We start from the raw sequence: 18872 nt of genomic DNA, 5'->3' as shown, positions 1-18872 counted from the left end.
GAGAAGTAAAATGGCATGTGACAAAAAAAATGAAAAAGGACAAAATGCAAGTGTATTAATGTAAAAAAAAAAAGCTAATAATGCCCAGTTACATTTAACACTGTCTTAAGGCCTTTTTGCACTGCAATTGCAGGGCAGCATGCAAGACCGATAACTCCTGAAAGCTTGCCCACACTTTTCATTTGTTTTCATTTGTGGACTGGTCAGTGTAGTTGTATAAGCTGCAGGTATTCTTCATCGACATTATGTTGTTTACCTTCTTGGTTTTGGCTGACTGGAGGACAGGTGCTTGAATCTATCAAGACTTGCCAGGAAAATTCAAGCCTCACAGCACCCTCATTAACTATCTGCACTCTGCACATAAAACAAAGGTATGGTATTCTGTAAGTAATTAAAAATCAGTCGCAATTCAACAAGATTACTGGAGAGGCTGAGCTATTCGGACGTAGAATCAATTCAGGGGTGTTTCGTCACTGCCAAGAAGCATTTATCTGTAGACATTCCTTAATTCTAAAATGGCTCCAGGGTAGCAGTGCAACTTACTGGTGAGCGCTGCTTTGGTAAGCCAATGTGTCTTTGAATCGGATATTTACTGTGTCGCAGCTGCACTTTGCAAAGTCACAAACTGCACTGATGCATAAATGCAAATCCCAGTCGGAGCCTTTGACCACAGAGCAGGCTGGCTCAGAATATTGTTTCTGTGCAGAAGCAAACATAAGCACTTTTGTACATCGATGCATAAATTTTCGTTGTCAACGAGATGAATAGAATGATGCATGTCAACACGTACCTTGTTCTTTCCTGTTTGCTGTGGCTGTGTCGATGACGACTGCAATGTCTTCTTTTGGTCATCCCAGTCAGGAACCTGATCCAATGGCTGCTGGAAGGTCACTTGACAAATCTTGCATGAAATTTGCTGTCTTGTTAGTATCGCTCGAGCTTTGGCGCAGAAGATGACTGTCACTTCCTTAGAACAGCCTGCATGCAGGTGTCCTACCTTCAGGCGGGAAATACAATAAAAACACGGTGTGGGAGCTATAGCAGTACATATAGGCTAAAAAAATAAAAGACATCAATTAAGGGGTCCAATAATTATGCTACTGAAAATTACACTGCAGTCATAGTGCAATTTGTAAGCAATTTTATGATTTAAATTTCTCATACAATGCACTGTATATAATAATCTAACTCCAGGTTAATCACTTGCCCAAAGTCAGATAAGCGGCATAGCACATCCAAAATGTAAAGGTAATGCTATTTCTAGACCAGTTTCAGTTCTAAATGTACAAAATGAGCAAAAAAGTAACATCAGCGATAAGAAATAATAAACAAATATTAAAATAAATAATACATTTAAACTTTGGGACGACACTTCTCCCCAGTGCTTACCTGCGGTGAAAAACTGAGATTGGAGTCATCAGCGGGCCACTCAAACCTCACCACTTGGTTACTGCTGCTATGGTTTGTCAAAGTGAAACTCTCTTTGACAGGACAGGCTACTGAGCAGTAACCAAAACTGAGCAAGTCGGAATAATCTGTGGAGATGCAAAGCATTGTGTTAACATGGCAATAATCTAATGATGCACCGTAACATCAGTTACATCACCGTAACAGTTTGTCTTGGCATCGAGGTTGTCCAGCCACCATACTACATTGTCTAAAACAGCTGATTAGTGTTAGCTAACAGCATTAGACTGGGAAGGTACTGGATTCTTCGGTGAGGTTATTAAAAAGTAATGCAAACTACTCAATACCATTAAGACCTATGGGAATCACGTGGAAACATGGAAAACCAAAATACCTCAAAATTGTAAAAATGTTATGTATGCATTATGTATGGTACACGCTACTAATACCCTCTACTAACACGTGCCCATCTTCTAATATTCGTAATATTTGCTTCAATAAATATGTTTAACTCTTACCTTCCTGGTCGTAGTTGGGATGCAATTCCCGTGGCGGCTTTCTGATGTTTTCAAGACTAACCAGTTGCTGGTAAGCCTCTCCAGTTACTTGTATTGTAGTATTGCTGTAAAGGCTGTCCTTGACTTGCACTGAAATTTTGTCGTCCACTTTCACAGGTTTGTTTGAGGAGAAAGTGACCTTGAATTCAGCCCTCTCGTTAACATCAAGTTTCAGGCATGCTCTGTGGACTAACCGAGGTGCTGTTGGGGAAAAGGGCTGAATGAAGACTTTTGCAAGCTTTGCAAATATGTATTTGCTTGGTAAATAAACAAGAAGTGAAGGTCACCAATTTGATGCAAACTGCGACACGTTACATTGATTGACGGAATACGGTGCACAGAAATAATTACAACTGGAAGAGGTTTGACATTCAGAGGCAAATAATCATTTACAGGAGATGTTTTTTTTTTACCAGTGTCAAGGGTGTCCTCAAATTGAGAGAAATCGATAGTGCTACATTTGTTTTCAGGAGCAGCTCTGAGTGTTAACACTCCGTGTTTATCCGTCATGTCAACTTGGGCCTTTAGAACACAAAAATGAGGATTGTACAGGAAGCAAAGATTAATTTGTCTCGAAAATAATAAAAACAACCAACTGTTTGAATACAGAAAATGAACATACGTATTGTATTGACAATCAAATAAACATTCTCTCACCTGAGCTGGCACACTGCCATCATTTAATAGCACCAAAGGTAGGGTATTAGTACGTCCTACTGAGATCCGTGTGAACAGCAAGGCTGGATTTGTTTTGCTGGCCGGATGTATCACAGACACAACTGGTAGACAGCCTTCAGCAGTTATATCAAACTCCAAAACCTTGTTCCTTAGGTTTGTTGTTATTCTTCAATGAAGAGAAAAAAAAGAAACAGTATGAATGTGCCTCTTTGAAAGGATTCAGAGGGTTAAAAAAAAAAAACAACTTCATACCATCTTGAAGCATAGTACCGTATTTTCCGCACTATAAGGCGCACCCAAAAACCTCAAATTTTCTCAAAAGCCGACAGTGCGCCTTATAATCAGGTGCGCCTTATATATGGGCCAATATTGAGCCACTACAGTGGGCCAAAATGTATATATCTTACATATGGACAAAGTTTTAAAATGGGCCATTCATTGAAGGTGCGCCTTATAATCCGGTGCGCCGTATAGTGCGGAAAATACGGTACCTGCTGCTTTTGTCAAACGTGGCCTCAAACACAGCATTGTAGAGTTGCATTGTATGCGGTGTGAAGCTCAATGAAGTGAATGCGTGGGATTGGCCGGGAACGAACAATGTTGGCGACGGCAATTCAAAAACATCCACATTGCCGGACATCTGTAAAGAAATAATGATCATTTGATACATTCTTCAGGATATAATATTCCATGCAGAGTCGACAGAGATTTTACCTTAATGCCAACATATCTGATGCCCAAGTTGAGCATGTAAGGCACCTTGCTGTTGTTAGTAAGTTTTAAGCGAACCTGAGAGGTTCGCCCCACAAGAATCTTACTGATAATAAGCTTGTTCTCTTCCAGTACAAAAACCTGTTCTGCACTGAAAAATGGTTCGGATGTTAGCTGACTCATGCTTTGACACAAATGGTGCTCTTCAAAGATAGAGGCCATTTCCAAAACGATGCCTGTATGGCGAAAAGAAAAGGTGTCAATTAATGAAGAGGAAATCAAAAGCGGGGATAGAAAAGTCATGAAAATGGGAGCAAAAACAAGTGTTCAGCATTAGGGAGGTCATTGCAGGCATAGAAATTAAGAATATTTTTGATCATTCAACTAGGCTCTAAGGCACCACAGTCTACGATTTAAAAAAGGTAAGAATGACAGTTCCCACCTGGCCTACAAATTTCAGCTATCAGTTTATATGGTATGCCTTCAGGGTGGTCCGAGGGGTCACGGCCACTGATATCGATAAGCAAATTCTGGCTCCAGCTGCCGAGCTGTTCAGCTATGCAGTCAACCGTCACTGCCTGCCGGGTCCCAGGCTGCATTATTCCCGTGCAAGGGAACACCGCAAACACGCCTGTGCAGAGTCGATTCTAGATTACAGAAAAAGGAAAGGTTAATGTCTAAAATGTGTGGTAAATTTTATATTAGACATACACTTAGCACACTTGGACTCATCAATTTCTCCTGACATGTCAAAGACCGTGCTCCTCTCACGCGCCGATTTAAAAAGTGAATGAGAGGAGCTGCTTCTATTATTGGTAAATGGTCAGCTATGTGCGATTGGCTGGCAACCGGTTCAGGGTGTCCCCCGCCTACTGCCCGATGACGGCTGGGATAGGCTCCGGCACTCCCGTGACCCCCGTGGGGACTAAGCGGTTCAGAAAATGGATGGATGGATGGATGGTCAGCTATGTTCACACCCAAAACGGCACAAGACACTCATTTTAAACGAGGCCAAGCTGTACGCGTCTTAAAAAAAATGACTAAACAAAGTCTAGCCCTCACATGCACAGGTTTATCGATTACCGTTGGCTTCTGTAAGTTATTGAACTGGGGTGGGGCGTATTTGTGCCTCGTGACCGTTTCACTAATTGACAAGTGTAATCAGTTTAAGTGCCGCATGAGTGAAAGTACAAATCTCTACTGTCGAGTTCATGTTTTCTGGCTGCCCCTTTTTGTTGATTTCTGTCTGTGTCCACTATCCCTGGGGAGCATTGGTGGGCAGAGTCTCAACAGCAGTTGATAACATTTTGAGAGCTGTAATACATATTGTATATATTTCCTTGCATTCATCATTTGGCCCAATGAAAGTGTTAGTGAAATTAACGACAGCTTTCAGAAACTGTCGATACTAAATATCTTTTGATGTCAAACCCAGGGGCTTACACTCTCCCTTAAAAATAAAGTGGCCCAAGTGTTACACATCATTTCTGGAGGGAGATGTATTTGATGGATGACACTAATGATACTCAGGCATAAAAAAAAGATGAGTAGGTAATCAAAGAGGAAGTTAGGAGTTAAGAGTTTTTAACATGTGAATAATGGGGCAGGATGTAATTTTTCAAATCAAAGGTGTAACGCAGCTATGCAACAACACCTTCAATTTCATTTTGGAATCATCTTCAATGGCACATTATAATACACTCTTAAAACTGCTGGATCAAAAAAAAAACCAATTTGGGTAAAAATTGGACTGCAATTCACACATACTAGTTAAAGTCTACCAAAGGTCAATTTTAGATTAAAGTCGGGTGAGTCGGGTAAATTTAATTTTAAAAGAAAAATTCAGCACTCGCTGAGAAATTGATATAAGCTTACTTTTCAAAGAAAATGGAAATCAAATGGATAAAATAATTGGAACCATAAAAGCATAGATCAAAATTTGCCTTTTCACTTATTTCCACGAGTAGTGTCTCACCTGTGAGACGTTTGAATCTTTCTGGAAGGACTCACTCCTCATTTTAGTACCGGATGTATGAGACTTCTCTGAAGTGCTGTCTCGTGTGGTTTTCTTACCACTGTGGCCAGCAAGAGTACAAAGTACAAGACAAAAGTACAATTTATTCTCATATAGTATCTACTCTGAAAAGTTATATTAGCGTGGATCAAAGACAAACTGGAGGACATTTTTATGCACATTACACACAAAGTTAACTGCTGTGGTGCTTCCATGGTGCTTCCATACCTCGGCTTTGTTCGTGGGCAAATGCCGATGCCCACACAGGAGATGATGTAAAAGGTCTCAAATATTCCACAGTTCTCAATAATAAAGTTCTGGCTTTTCTTGGAGCCATAAACAAGAGGACCAAAATTGATGTCACACGACGGGAAGATTGTGTACCTACACAAGATAAAAATTAAATAAATAATTAAATTAAAACATACTAATCATTGCATTACCAAAATGAGTATACTAACACATGTAAGACAATGATTTTATTCACGTTAGTATTTATCACAACAAAGCCGATCACAGAAATGTTTGAAAAATGTTAAGTGTATCATTACAAAATTTAATTTTTTCTTCTTCTTCAAAAAAAAAACCAAACGTATGATATTGACATCAAACCTAGAAAAGACAGACTGGACTGTAACATTGATGGGTAAAATGGCTACAATATGTCCTCCATCTCCAATGCTGGGTTCAATCACCTGCAGTAGACAAGCACAATTATGTACTTATAACACCACTTCACATTGTTCCTGTTTTTTCTTATAAATAAATGAATACAATTGAACAACATGCAGAAGTTACAATGTGTCATTATGACTTTCTGCCTGGTTTCTGCAGACTGGACTCAATTCTGCAGCCTCGCTGTTTTGTATGTACATACATACATACATACATACATACATACATACAAACATACATACATGCATACATGTATATATAAATTCTGAAATTGTTTACAGTGTATGCCCAAAGCCATACCTACCTGACAGGAGAGGACAGGTTTGTCTGTGACTGACACTTCCTTCTTGGGCTTGCAGACAATCTGAATCGGTGTGTACTTTTTGCGAGGAATTAAGGTACCAGTTGCAGGAGTCATCCTGAAGGCCGATATTAGGTTGGGGTTTTTGTCTCCAACGAAAATCCTGGTGTAAATAAAGTCCTCATTATTACACTTATTCTGTCCATGTGTGTCGACTCCAAATGGCATTATATGGGTGCAATGGAAATACATAAGTCATATAAACTCACTTGTATACAAATTCATATTTTCCTTGGTTTTTCAGTTTGATGGTACGTTCTACTTCTTCAAAGACTTTTATTGTTCCAAAGTCCAGACAGCCATCTGCCAGAGAATGGGTAACAAACGTATTAATAAAACACTATACCATGTCTACAATATATAGCTCCCAAATTGAATATCTTGATTATATTATTCCATCCATATCGCTTGTCTCCACGGGGGTCGCGGGCATGCTGGAGCCTATCCCAGCAGTCATTGGGCAGTAGGTGGGGGACACCCTGAACCGGTTGCCAGCCAATCGCAGGGCACACAGAGACGAACAACCATTCGCACTCACACCTAGGGACAATTTGGAGCGCTCAATCGGCCTACCAAGCATGTTTTTGGGGATGTGGGAGGAAACCGGAGTGCCCGGAGAAAACCCACGCAGACACAGGGAGAACATGCATGCTCCACACAGGGAGGGCCGGAGGTGGAATCGAACCCGCACCCTCCTAACTGTGAGGCGGACGTGCTAACCAGTGCGACACTGAGCCGCCCATATTATTAATATTATTATTATTATTATTGTGTACCTGGCGTGATGTCCATAGCTATATCAAAGGCTTCTGCAGAGACCTGTATTTTGTCCGTGTATAAGACACCCAGAATATTTTCTGCATCTGAAACCTGGAAGAAAAAAAAAAATACAGCACATACAGAACAAGAGTGAACGTGCACTCATAAATGGTACTCAGTACCCACAATGCAATTGTAACTTACCTCAAGACGTAATTGCTTTTTAATATTCAATGGCTTTTTGGCTAAAAAGTGTATGGTCAAGAGGATGGAGGAGTTGGGTAGAACGACACTGTGGTCCTGAGATACACTAAACTCATCACCAAGTTCCTCTAAACCATGAAGTCTCCACGATATTGGCAGAGGAGTCCTGTTGTGGAGCTTCACACTTCGACTCTCCTGTCTTTAGATGCAGTAGTATCATGTCAATATTATGTAATAGAAAAAACTTCTGACACTTGGGAAACAGGGCTGACTACTGATTGTTGGAAAAATAACTACCTGTGAAGTAAAACCCTGTTGAAATACATTCGTTTGCTTTCTAGCTCCAGCTCTGGTCTCACTCCCAGACAGGAGAGTGCAATGGTGAACACCTCTGGATTGTCCTTGATACAGCACACAATATTGTCCTTGATCTCTCCTGGAGTTGTTGGGTAAGCCCAGACCGTCAACTCCTGAGAAAGGTGAATAAGAATCCAGTATAGTACGAAAACGTTCTTCCCTATGAGTTACAGTACAAATTACATTGATGTATTCATTTATTTCAACAATAAATACACCCAGCTTCACATTCACACAGAAAATCACATTAACTGATTTTTAAAGAATTTATTTGCAAATAATGGGGGAAAATAAGTATTTGGTCAATAATGGCCTTGATCTGGGTCTTCACGCAAGATCTCACCCCGTGGGGTCAAAATGACTGTACCACTGTACCACTGTACCACTTAACTAGACATGTCCAATGGCTAGCCCAAATAAAAAGGAAAAGCGATGACAAAACATTCTTCTGTAGGTTATGGTATAGATTGGATAGTCTGACTTGGTGGAATAATACCATAGAGTGATGTTAAAATCTCCATGAGGCAATTTGAATTGACAGTTAACATGGTACCTGTTCCTGGTCAGTTTGTAGAGTCATGTTGGGAGGATCTAGCAGATATGTGATGCCCTGGGTGTCAGTTTGGAAATGGAACTGAATCTCAGCCTCAAGTCCGGAATTGTTTCTGATCACCAGTCTCTCTGTGTTTTCTGGATATCGATTATCCTTGTACCTGTGCAGACAGTTAAGCCACGTAATGTGAATCAGAAAAAAAAAAAAAACCAGTACCAGCCAATGAAGTGAGATTGGGGTCAAAGGTTTGGTACTTAAAATTGAAAATAAACACTTGAATATTGAAAAATAAAACAATGTATTCAAAGTAATTCTAATTGTATGAAACGTTTTTTGAGTTGAAAATAATTTTGCTTCCCTTTGGTAATTATTATAAATAAATAATTTTCACTTCCATTTATATTTAGAGATTTGTGGTCTTATTTTTTTCCAGTTGCATGTTTTATTTTTTTTCCAAGTACAAAACGTTTGACCTCAATTTAACTCCATACATCCTCATTGCTCTACTCACTTGTCTCTCGTCTTGCTACAGAGTAATGGTCCAAACTCATAGTACCCAGGATTAACAACATATGTCCTCTTTAGCCCTTGGATGAATTTTGGCACCTCTCGGCAATAGGGAAAAAGAACCCTGAGGAAAAATACAAAGATTGATTGTGAAACATGTCCCCATGAACACAGAGGCTCAGTCTTTTCAATTCCCACAAGGATTTCAAAAAACACATCACAACTGACTTGTAGTCATTGCAGAAGGAGGGATATGTGCAAATCCCTTTGCAAGGGAGGTGGTAGACTTTGTGAGTCCCAAGGAGCTCAAAGTTGAAGGTTTGTTCATATATCCCAGGAGTGCTGGAGTAAAACCATATCTTCAACACCACTTGTCCATTTGCTGGCACAATCCAGCGAAATGTTGTGAGGCTGCACACAAAGACACAAATACTACATTGGGCCTGATTTATTAAGATTCCAAATATTTAGCGCTATGCTGTTTGTTTGCTGCAGCTGATTGGATGCGCTACAACACAATGCGATTGTGTGCAAAACGAGCATTTTATTCATTTTGTTTGTTTACCTCTGGTTGCGTTTCTGCTCTACACTTGCACTGTGAGGATCTTGGTCGGAAATATCAGTTGTGGAAGACACAAGTGCGGAGGTTATATTTTGTTCCGTGGCTTTAACTTTTGGAAGGGCAGCAGGCCTTTTAACACTCTTCTGACTCTCTCTGCCCTTCTTATCTTTCATCAGCTTTGCACTTGCTCTGCGACCTTTCGGTGTCTATAGGACACAAAAAACATTCAACACAACATACATGCAATTTTTTTCAACATATACGTATGTAATTTCATTTAATTTTTTTATTGTAAATCGTTATGTGCTATTTTGCTATCTTCCTTTATTTCTCTGCATGCCAGGTGTCTGCACTTGCATGTGACGTGGTAACGGTAAGTCCATTCTTGACGGCATTTGGCAAACCCAGACTGACTGTGCGAGGCTGAAATAGGGACTGAGGACCACGCCCGGCCTCTGTTCGTTTAATTCCTTCTTCTTCCACAGTTATGTGACGCAAAAACATCAGCAGATCAGTGGACTTTTGCGTTTTGGGCCATGTATGTGAGAATGAAATGGTAGCGGTTTAACCTTTTCACTCTGGTTTCAACTTTTAGCGTATTCAAGCCCCCGAAACGGCGTTTCCATTTCGACAAAAGGAACTTTAGATATTTGGCCTTTTCACCAACAACCTGACTCGAATAAATGGGCCCCGAGAAACATTATAGACACCCAGGAAAAATGCCTGATCTAAATACTTAATAATTTCTCTGTAATAGAAGTGTAATTGAGATTTTATTAAAACGCTGATTTTGCATTTGGAGGGTTTACCTTTATTGATTGTACATCCTCATCATCTTCCTCTTTTCTCTCATCTTGTTCATCTCCTGAAGAACGACTCAGAAATATGAAACAATTACAGTTCACTTGTCTCTTTACTCGCTCCCTACTTTTGGGTAGATGAATCACCGAGAATGTAATCGGGGGAGGGATAGAAAGTTCACCTGAACCCAAACCCAGTTCATCGAGTACCTGTGGAATTTAAAGTGGCAAACCCAAAGGTAAGAACAGGAATTATATGGCATAATAAATGATAAATACAGAAAATAAAATGCCATTTGCTGGCCCTACCTCATGTAGTGGAGGAAGGTCCTGGTTTTTGAGCAATTCATACAAATCTGGATAGTCTTTGCCTGTGAGTTTGAGAACAATGTGAGGGATGATGATTGCTGCCTTTTCGTTTTTGGCTAGCTCTGCCTGATTGTTTGGTGATGGGATTTTGCTAGTGGATTTTTTGTTCTTCTTTGGTGTGGGAGCCTGTAAAATGAACCATTGAATTATGAAAATAAATATTGTAGGGACACTGAAAGTTTCAGACCATGGAATTTGTCAAGCACAAGTTTATCTGTGTATAAATGTGTACCGTATATACAGCAACAAATTTATACTGTATGTATAACAGAAGATGGAAAGACAAGAACCTGTTTCTCAGCCGGGGCATCATCTGGAGATGTATCCTGACCTGGTAGTGGGACCCGCAATAAGCCGTTCTCACGGTCCCAATGTTGGAGAATGTGCTCCACCTGGATTTGGCACTTTTCATACGCGCTGAACATATTGTGCAGAATATCTATCACGGGCTAGGAACGAAGTGGACACTGGTTGGTTTGACAGTCATTTGACATTCTTGAAAATGACACTCCATACACCAAGTATTCTCACTTGGGTCATGAGTATGCTTCACAGTAAACCTACCTTTTCCGTTGCTGTATCAGACTGCATCGGGTCTTCTCCTTCTTTGCCTTGCTTTCCTGCCATCAATAGAGAGGGGTGACAATACAACACAATAAATACAAACTTTGCTAAGAAAAATCATTTAGATAATTTGTGCAGGGATTGTGTAATGTCTGGTGTCTTGTTACCGTCATTTGTAGATTGATCTTTCTTGTCCGCTTGTGATTCTTTTGAGGATGGGATTCGAGGAGCAGCCATTGCACTAGATGGCTAAAGGGACAAAATCATTTGAAATGTTATTATTGGCATTTGGATTGGCATACACAGTGTAGCGCCGCTATCCTACAAATTGCATGATATGAGCGGATGGATTTGAAATTGGTCCAAAACATTAACCAGTTCATAAAATGGATCCATGATTCAAAGTCCACCCTGAGTTTCTGTTGACCAGTGCATGGCAAGGGATGGTGGAGACTAAAGTAAATTATTTGACCCAAAATAAGGTGTTGGTAAAGCGCCATATATACTGAAAGTGCACTCTACTTTCAAATCAATTTTCTTTTTTCTTTTTCACAGCAAAAGTAACATTAGATCATCATTCAAATTCATCAGGGATTCAGCGATTAAACAGCGATTACAAATATGGGCTAAAACTCCAGGCAATAATTATATTGAAAAAGGGCAATATTGTTTTAAAATATACACAGTAAAAAATAAAATACATGCACGGTCGTTGTTACTTTGCAGATTTTCCTCCATCTGAACATCCGTAATAAAAGTGAAACCACTATACTTGATTTTTGCATCGTCCCGTCGGTGGGCTGCCAAATGACCAGTGCATTCAACTACAGCCTCTAAACACTGTACATTTTGCAAAATACATTAGCACAACACACAAGTTGAATTATTGGTATGAAAAAGTACCATTTTAAAGATGCTGTCTGACAGGCGCCTCTTTTCTTTTTCATTTTACAAGCATGGACATGGAATTATTACAAAATGAAGAAGTTGCTGCTTCATCAAATCAACTTATTGAAATCAAGCGTGCTGATTGGAATACTTTGAAATGTACGTTAACACCCCACTTGGGAGTTTGTATATATTTGTGTGTTTGAAATTAACTGAATAATAAATATACAGACCTGCTTACTCTCCACGGAAACCTTCTTCCTTGACACTTGTTTGCTTTCCTTAACTGCACCCTTTTTAGTCTTCTTTTTTAACTCATCAACTTTGATTTTCTTCATTTCATCCTGTAACTTTTTTTCCTGCTCCATTTTCCTGATTCGCTCAAGAACTCTGGCGGACAGAAATGCATTGTGTTTAATGTTAGTGATATAAAATGAAGATACAACATAATGAGATTTTGGAGGGGAGGGTGTCACTCCATCATTACTTGAGTTTCTTTTGTTTCTGTCGTTCAATAATTTGCTCTTTCTTTTCCTCTGGTAGAGTTTCATATTCCTCCTCATCCATATTCTGCAGCCACTCCTCCTCCAACTGTGCCTTTTCCATCTGCAAGGCCTCTGCCCAATGCACATGTTTAGTCATACAATAATCACAATTGATAAGTAATAATTAAATAATGACTATGAATTCTCATCAGAGGTCACTGTATCATATTACATTGTAAATTCTTTGTATTAATATATTATGAAAATTATTAGACATTTTCCTTTGCGAATTAGTAGTCGTGTATGCAAATTTACCTTCAGCTTTTCTTTGTGCCATCTTCCGAGCTTCTAAGGCACTGTATGTGTCATGTATGTTGATCACATATATGTGTTTACGGTTATTAAGCGCCTTGAGAATAATTTGAAGAGAGTGTGCCACAGACTTGGTGTAGACTGAATCAAGACTGTAAATTACGGTTCCACAATAGCAGTCATCGAACTGGTTGACATGAGTAGACAAAAAAAAAAGAGAAAATATGTCAGAATAACAGGACAGAAAGGTGTCTAATCGTCAGTGTCTTACTACCTGAAATCTCTCCTTTAGGATTTCGACCAGGAGCTTTTCAGGCAAGAGATTACACAATGAGGTTTTAATAAATCCCTGAAACAGAAAACAGTGATGCTGTCAGAACATTTTGTTTTGACACTGAAACTTCATGTTGGTTTTGTGGGAAAATATGTATCGGCATTGAAACAAGTATTGACATTGAAAAAGAGTCAATTGAAAAATAAAAGAAATTTTTCGATTGAATTTTTTTCAATGTCAATCGAAAAAGATTCAATTGAAAAATTGATGCTACACATCAGACCTTGCACGCTATCAAACTGTCTGTAATGTGACAACATTCCTCCTTTCCCACGTTAACAACTGCAAGAACAGAAAAGCTTCTTCGAGGACATAATCGCTGAAGTCATGAAGAGATGCATGGGGGGCTGTCAATAAGATTAAAGGCAGAAAATCCCAATAAACTGGTAAAGTGTAAAGTGGAGGGGCCAATCCACGGCACACCTCCCCCGTGGAGTGAAACATTTGAATGGGCATGTCAACCAGAAAAATCCTTCATCCACACACCAATCAATGAGCTCGTGCTTTGTATCATGCTTTTACTAAAAAGAAATAAGGAAGTGAAGCAATAAATACTTTTCACAGCACTTTACAGAGTCCACACACGCTACAGTAGTCACAAAAGGGAAATGTGAAGACTGACACATGAAAACATTCATATCACATTACAGTATTGTTCAAATTATGTCTGGGGAAAAAAATGCTGTTTCCATGCTGATACTTGATTTGGCACGTTTTTCTAAAATGGAAAAAATATTTTCAATGGCAGTGTTTTGTACGATTCAGTTTAGAGATGAATACCCAGTACATGTTAGACATTTTAGAAGAAAGAAAGATACATTTCTGGACCAAGAAATTACATACATACACTTGTTTAAGATTTGAGAAAATTTACCTGGCTGCCTGTGCCCCCTGATTCTGGTTTTAAGTCACTGCTGATGCTTTCAGAGGGTTTTGGATGAGTTTCTGAGGCAACTGAGTTTGCCAATGCATCTGTTACTTCAGTGGGGGATTCTGATCTTGAGCCGATGTTTGCAGATAAATGAGCTGGAAGAAAAAAGACAGGTTGGCACAAATAACCAATTATGAGAGAAACCTATACCTCTTATAAATAATTCATAAAAGCTAATACACATTTTGTGATATCATTTCCTAAAATACATTTTCAAAGAGACATTTTGTCCAGTTATAAATGTTGTAGTTTTCATCACACATACCTAAAATCCCTTTGTCAAATTGATCCAAGAATTTTGCACTTGACACATTTCTTGTCCTAATAACTAATGCGTGATTTAGTACCCAAATGGTATTTTGATTATTGTATATTAACTTATGGATTATAAATTGTTTTGTAGTAATTATTATTTTCCTAACATGCAGTAATGATGGGCATATTTTTTATCCTATTTATATTTTGTTAGTGAATTGCTCTGCTACGCCCTTTTCATGGGGGTGGATGGAAAAGACAAAAAGGAGGGAGCGTGAGGGTGCGTGTTGACTGTTGAGAAAAAAAGAATAAAGGCGCAGCTGAATTCAGTCCTGCCTTGTTGGTATTTATTTAGCAAGGAAGACACCAGAAAGGTACAGCACTGGATCCTCATTGTAATAGTATGAGTAGTATTAGTATTATTTAGTAGTATTTTGTGAACCTTACTTCATTAATAGTAGTTAAAAAAATCTTAATTGTAAGTATTCTTAAAGCTCTTCTGTATGTGACTTGGTTCACTGCAGGCAATGCTTCTTGAAACTCAAAAGTGGTCAGGACAGCATATTTCCAATCTTAATCCACTCTTGTCATTTATAAAACTCTAGGTTGGCTGACTACAACCAACTATTAATTATTGGTAAAGTCATTAATCCAGAGCAGGGATCATCAACTTGGTGCCCCGGGGGCCTCCTAGGACCTTGAGTAGCCTGTTCTAAAAATAGCTCACCACCATCGTGATATTTTAGGAACGTTGTAGAAGTAATCATATTAATACTTATCTGTCTCCAAATATTCGTGAGAAATCATTGACATGGGTGTGTCTTTGTAAGAGAATGTCCTTAATTTATAATAACATAACAATAACGTTATTAAAGGTAATTTGTGCAAATTAATCCAGTTTTAAATGTGTCTATCAAACCGGTCAGCATTGGTGTAGAGGTTTTTCCATCCTGAATTGTGATGTTACTATCATGTGCCGAATAAAGACATGAAAAAATCATATTTTTGTGTCATAATTGAACGATTGGGGGGCACGGTGGAACAGGTTAGCACGTTTAGCTTCACAGTTCAGAGATGCAGGGTTCGATTACCCGCTCCGGCTTACTGTGTGGAGTTTGCATGTTCTCCCCATGCCTGGTTACACCAGTTTCCTCTCAAATTCCAAAAACATGCTTGGTAGCTTAATTGGGAACCCTATATTGTCGGTAGGGGTAAGCGTGAACATGAATGGTTGTTCGTCACTGTGTGCCATGCAATTGGCTAGCGCCTAGTTCAGGGTTTCCCCGCCTGCCACCCAAAGACTTCTGAGATAGGCTCTAGCACGTCCGCAACCCGTGAGCGGTTCAGAAAAGAGATGGATGGATATATAATATATATTAAGCATGATTATTAAGCAGCGGGCAGCCAACAACTATTTGAAACGAAGCAATTCAAAAGTCAGATTTCCGTTCATTTTTTTAAATGATGCCATAGTATAAAATGTTTGCAGAGTATTGTGCATACCAGCCTCTTCCAACATCTGAGCGTATTCAGCAGCAGCACGGCTAAACAACTGTCTTCCAGCCAAGCTAACAAGGGAAATCCCATGCAAAAGTGAATCGGCAAGCACGGCATCCATACTTAGACAAGCCCCTCCATAGTGATTTGCCAGGAAAGCTGCTTTGTTGCTTTGAACTGAAAAAATGGATGAACAGAAAAACTTCAGTTTTTAATCTTAATTCTCCCCCAATGATATGCATATACAATGAAGTAACATAACAGAAAATAAAAAAAGGTCCTTAACAATTGCTTAAGAGCCTAGTGGTCGAACCGTCATCATATTATGATGTCAGTCAAAAACATTTCGTGTAACTCACAAGAACTGGATAGAGTGAAATTCAAGCAGTGGTGAAACTCAATCAGTGGAGTCAATTACTATACTAGTTTATAGGCTGATTTATGGCTGACTGGCTGGATGCTGCACATCGTGTCACTTACAGAATTAGCAATAGTATTTTGATTTTCTAGACATCAGTGGCTAACGTCTTCTTCTACATGTGTGACAATTATTGTTGTGAAATGTGTGAGGTACACCTACACTGCGATTATGCCCTCCATGGATTTGTTTGAACAGTGTATAAATAGCATTTAAACAAACTGTTTCTATTGAGCCTATCTCAGTTGACATTGTGTGTGTGTGCGTACGTGTGTGTGTGTGTGTATATGACAACAGAAAAATAGACTGAGCAACTGAAATTGTACATAAAACAAAATTGGGAAAGAATTTCACTCCACTCCAATTTCCAACAATTACTATCCTCAGTTCCCAAATGATTCATCTGTGTTATTAAAAAGGAAACAGGTACAGCGATAAACATATTCCATCGAAGCCATCAAATTAAATTCAAAATGATTCTTGAAAAAAAATATTAGTTATTAAATCTCTTACCTCAAAGTGTATTCAATTCAATATTGGTTGAAATGATTGTATTCTGGTTTTATTTGTTTTTGTGCATCCGGCAATTCTTTCTTCCATTTGTTGCAGAAAGGCTTAAGTAATCATTAAAAAATTCTTTGCTTGGTTACCTGTCAGTGGGGCTCCGTATATAATAATAGCAATGCCTCTGCAGTTCAGAGCAGCTAGACCTTTGGGTGATAGGTCAACACCCATATAGCGGGCAATTGCAATGGACAGAGGGTTTATCTCTAGTGTTCCCAGACTCCCAGTAGCTTCTGCTTTCATGATATCTGAAATGACTGAAGTACACATATGAGTGTTAAAATAACAGAATAAAAAATGTTGACATATACCAAAGTTACTTTAATGCATTTGCAACGATTAAGCAGTCACACCCACTCAGTTCCGTTCTTCGTCTTTCGCTCCTTTTGCCGCCTCTTCGTTTTTGCAGACCTGTTCCAGTTACGTGTTTATCTGGAGTAAAAAAACAGATTATAGGTCATTGAATCTCTAAGTTAGCACCTCTGAATTGAATCATTTCTGACAGATGCACATTGATGATAATGCTTCACACGATCATGACCTTTGAGCCGAAAGCAGTGATCTTTGTAGAAGTCCATAAGTTCGACAGGAAGACTCTCTCCGGCATTTCTTGGTGGCAGCAGCAGCACATCGTTTGCATCATATCCATCCAGTAGACTGAGGATCTTTATAGAGTAATGTAATGGGGTACAGGAATTAAAGATACAATGATAACAACAATTACATATGGGATTGTATGATTAGAAATAGACTTAAAAATTGTTTGCAAAAAAGCGCTACCTTTTCTTCCTTCAGGTACTGTGTGTCAAACTCGACGAAGTAGAACTCAATGGGGTAAGAGCAAGGGTTTTTAACAATGACTTCTGCTTCAATCTCCATATTAAAGGGCAGACTAGGGCCCATGGTTAATTCTGGAGGAGAAAACACCAGTTGTGGGTCATCGCCCTGCCCCAGGGCTGTAATGACCACCGGCTGAGTTCCCTCCGTTACAGTTATTATTAAATGCCTCTTGTAAAGACACTGTGAAGAAATCAGTTCATTGTAAGTCAATGTGCTTGTCATCACTTCTCCATAAACATTATTGTATTATATTTGTATTATTTCTACGAGGTGAATGTGTTTACCCCTTCAGTAGGACTGAATTTGACCTGCACGTTGACATGCTCGCCGGGGGTGAGCATGCCTGAGGAAGGAGTCATCTCGAACATCACAGGTGGTGGCCGGTGCTGCTGCAGGTATTTGCTGCGCTGATGGAGGGGCAGGAATTTATCGACCTGGAAGAAAAGTAGAACAGGGGTAGGTTTCACCCGAATGTGACATGTTATTAACGTGTAATTGAAACTGACAATAGCTTGTATTGTTGAGTACCTTTACAGGCTTCACATCTTCCACTACGCTCCATTGGCAGGGCACAGATTCATAATTAAATATCTGCATTGTCTGAATCTAATGGAACATAAGACCGTTTTAGGGAACGACTCGACTTGTTTGTGCACTCAATGTTTGCTACATGCTATTCTTATGTCACGTTGTACAAATAATGACATGCAATAATAAATATGAGCATACATGTTATTCAGAAACATGTTGCCTTATAACTTGTTCTTTTATGACACTATATTACCTGACATAATCCACACCGCACAACGTCAAACTGCAGTGTTTCTGAGGAAACAGAGATTGACGGCACAGTCACCACCGCACAAAGATGCACTTGCACTGATGGACCACCTATGACCTGTAATCCAAAATAAAATACCCTGTAAATCTAAACATTCAATTCATATTTGGCACTGAGAAAGATGTTATCCTGCAATTTTCTTTCACAAAAATTAAAAGAAAGTCTTATAAGTGTAAGCAAACAATTGAATAATATAATTGCCATAAGAACAGATGACTCCGCTGAAGTGACGAGTACCTGAATTGGAATGACAGCACTTCTGATCCCCAATGATAGGTTGCCTTTTTGGGGATCAAATTCAACGTTGAAAGTTTCTTTTTCACCACAAGAAAGGTTCCTTATGCTACCAAATTCTACCTTAAAACCTTGAAGGACCAAACATAATCACAACATTGTAATAGCATATAGCCCTAATAGGGAAAGGCAGGA

The 18872-nt window shown here is 39.2% G+C and overlaps 1 protein-coding gene across 3 annotated transcripts in view; it reads right to left on the bottom strand.

Annotated features, from left to right (window-relative positions):
* The window catches only part of hydin (HYDIN axonemal central pair apparatus protein), a 47553-nt gene that overhangs the window by 9248 nt on the left and 19433 nt on the right, over nt 1–18872 (bottom strand). For 2 of the 3 annotated variants that reach the window (XM_037254288.1, XM_037254289.1), the window contains 41 exons: nt 18681–18808; nt 18387–18500; nt 18131–18208; nt 17887–18036; nt 17543–17782; nt 17304–17427; nt 17120–17194; nt 16849–17019; nt 15787–15957; nt 13972–14123; nt 13038–13112; nt 12767–12950; nt 12454–12583; nt 12200–12356; nt 11246–11327; nt 11079–11134; nt 10805–10963; nt 10455–10640; nt 10155–10355; nt 9349–9551; nt 9012–9194; nt 8788–8907; nt 8277–8436; nt 7664–7836; nt 7367–7565; nt 7180–7273; nt 6613–6706; nt 6347–6506; nt 5980–6062; nt 5596–5751; nt 5329–5428; nt 3796–4000; nt 3357–3589; nt 3134–3282; nt 2622–2808; nt 2378–2486; nt 1926–2165; nt 1390–1535; nt 791–997; nt 544–698; nt 257–354 (listed from right to left, as the gene is read on the bottom strand). In XM_037254288.1, coding sequence (XP_037110183.1) covers nt 257–354; nt 544–698; nt 791–997; nt 1390–1535; nt 1926–2165; nt 2378–2486; nt 2622–2808; nt 3134–3282; nt 3357–3589; nt 3796–4000; nt 5329–5428; nt 5596–5751; nt 5980–6062; nt 6347–6506; nt 6613–6706; nt 7180–7273; nt 7367–7565; nt 7664–7836; nt 8277–8436; nt 8788–8907; nt 9012–9194; nt 9349–9551; nt 10155–10355; nt 10455–10640; nt 10805–10963; nt 11079–11134; nt 11246–11327; nt 12200–12356; nt 12454–12583; nt 12767–12950; nt 13038–13112; nt 13972–14123; nt 15787–15957; nt 16849–17019; nt 17120–17194; nt 17304–17427; nt 17543–17782; nt 17887–18036; nt 18131–18208; nt 18387–18500; nt 18681–18808 — 6087 coding nt within the window. The remainder of the gene's footprint in view (nt 1–256; nt 355–543; nt 699–790; nt 998–1389; nt 1536–1925; nt 2166–2377; nt 2487–2621; nt 2809–3133; nt 3283–3356; nt 3590–3795; nt 4001–5328; nt 5429–5595; nt 5752–5979; nt 6063–6346; nt 6507–6612; nt 6707–7179; nt 7274–7366; nt 7566–7663; nt 7837–8276; nt 8437–8787; nt 8908–9011; nt 9195–9348; nt 9552–10154; nt 10356–10454; nt 10641–10804; nt 10964–11078; nt 11135–11245; nt 11328–12199; nt 12357–12453; nt 12584–12766; nt 12951–13037; nt 13113–13971; nt 14124–15786; nt 15958–16848; nt 17020–17119; nt 17195–17303; nt 17428–17542; nt 17783–17886; nt 18037–18130; nt 18209–18386; nt 18501–18680; nt 18809–18872) is intronic. The other variant, XM_037254290.1, reaches the window with a different exon arrangement.

This window comes from Syngnathus acus, chromosome 6 (assembly GCF_901709675.1).
Source record: "Syngnathus acus chromosome 6, fSynAcu1.2, whole genome shotgun sequence".
Classification (NCBI taxonomy): domain Eukaryota; kingdom Metazoa; phylum Chordata; class Actinopteri; order Syngnathiformes; family Syngnathidae; genus Syngnathus; species Syngnathus acus.
Note: the sequence above shows the minus strand (reverse complement) of the source record. Positions and strands in the feature narration are given on the sequence as shown.